This window comes from Populus nigra, chromosome 1 (assembly GCF_951802175.1).
Source record: "Populus nigra chromosome 1, ddPopNigr1.1, whole genome shotgun sequence".
NCBI classification, from domain to species: domain Eukaryota; kingdom Viridiplantae; phylum Streptophyta; class Magnoliopsida; order Malpighiales; family Salicaceae; genus Populus; species Populus nigra.
In genome coordinates this window covers 46,820,666-46,822,527 of record NC_084852.1, presented here as the reverse complement: position 1 = coordinate 46,822,527, position 1,862 = coordinate 46,820,666, and the positions used below count along the sequence as shown (strand labels likewise).

The 1,862-nt window shown below is 34.4% G+C and overlaps 1 protein-coding gene across 1 annotated transcript; it reads left to right on the top strand.

Annotated features, from left to right (window-relative positions):
• The first annotated feature begins 649 nt into the window (after positions 1 to 649).
• Positions 650 to 1,432, top strand: LOC133682879 (uncharacterized). Its single transcript, XM_062106427.1, has one exon. The coding sequence runs from the start codon at positions 947 to 949 to the stop codon at positions 1,229 to 1,231; it is 285 nt and encodes a 94-aa protein (XP_061962411.1). The 5' UTR covers positions 650 to 946; the 3' UTR covers positions 1,232 to 1,432.
• Positions 1,433 to 1,862: the final 430 nt, after the last annotated feature.

The window sequence follows — 1,862 nt, the reverse complement described above, 5'->3', positions numbered from 1 at the left end:
AAAAGGGATAGAAAAATCCATAAAAAGAAAGAGAGTAGAGAGAAAAATTTGAACAAACGAAATCTGAACAGTAATACCACCAAATGAAAGTTCTCCTTATTAATGTTTTCCTTTGTTTTCGAACAAGAATATTATAGGATTTTTTTATATATAATATTAGAAGTGTTTTGTTTTAAAAAATTCTAGTCCGACTCGCAGTGAAGAAGTACAGGACAATTACTTGATAATTTAACTACAAAGTTTAAATAATCTAAGAGGAAGCTACAAAGTTTTTTCTTCTGTTTTACTTTTCAACAAAAAAAATTTCATTATAACTCTTAAATTAAAGCTTATGTATTTCAAGTTTTGTCCGTTGATTAAATCATTTTTTTATAGAAATTCTATATCATGGAGAAACTTAACCGAAATTTCCAAGGTCAAATCTCAAACTTAAGTTATTGGACTGAGTGTTTCTGTGTGGACCCTAATCCTCCTATTTTTCTCTCCTCCTTTGTTACAGCAGAAGTTGACCTGGAACGACATTATTCTGTCACAAAATCAGCATAATTTACACCCTCCTTTGATAAAGCATATTACATGTTTAATTCACATCAAAATAGTAACAAGGGAAAAGAAAAACAGAGAAATTCTTTGTGTGTGTTTATTGATGCTCACCCAAAAGCCTATAATGATGCGAGACTTAAATAGCAAAAAGTGAAGATAGGTTATAGTTCCCCTCATTCTCCAAGCAAGATATTGTTCAACCAAATTTAAAGCCACTCAAACATTTTAATAAACCCTTCTTTCTTAAATTTTATTAGATGATGACAGTAATGCTCAGAATAATTTCCTCTTGGTATTTGTTTTTTTTTTAATGAAATTTTGATTCTATTATGTTTCCTTACCCTCCACCATGAACTCAAATTAGGTAGTTTCAGGTTGTCGAAGGAAGCTCAGAATATAAGGTATGGTTCTTGATAGCATGATAACTTCTCCTCACCGGAGATCACCATCTTTCCGGAAGCAATTCCCACGGGATGAGTTGGGTAGCTGGTCAACACTCCTTCAGCGACACCGTTTCCTCTTAACAGCCTTCGCTCTCTTGGCTTTCTTATGCACAATCTATCTCTACTTCGCTGTTACCCTAGGGGCCACTGAATCATGTTCTGGACTGACAGGTACCAAAAAGACATTATGTCGTTTGGAGCTGGCAAAGGATTCTGTAGGCAATGGAAAACTCAAATTTTTCTAGCACGGATGACACAGTCAATCGGTTCTTGGTAGTGTTTTCTCTGACTCATGCTTGAGCTCCTTAGTGACTTTGTATACATGATGAGGTACCAGAATTTGTCTTTAAAATTTTTAATCACATCCACTGATAATTCTTCATTGTTTTTATAACAATTACACAGGTGATTTCTTTTATGGCTAAATTATGTTTTCCCATTTTCTAGATATAGTTTATCTGTGCTGTAAGTTTTTTGATGAATGAAATCATTATTCAATGAACGAGAAGCAGGATCGACCTGCTACAAAGCTATACAAAAAGAAAGCCACCTATTCAGACTAGTTCGCAGTTATAACAGATAGCAAACAAGTCTGTTTTCTTGATAAATAGCTGCTTGACAAATTGCAGTTTTCCACCATTTGTGTTTGACAGTGAAAAGAACAGCTTGAAAATGCTGTTAACAGGGGAATTTCAGAGTTTCTTTGCTTACAGATAAAGAATAGGCAGGCACAGCATGAAACACCAAGAGAAAGACCTTTTCTGCTGGTTCTGGATTGCTCAATCAATTTCCCAATCCCGGGCTGCCAATTGCATGTTAATTTAGCACCTGTGCTTTCTTCTAACCAATTCACAAAATAGCTTCTTATTTCATTTT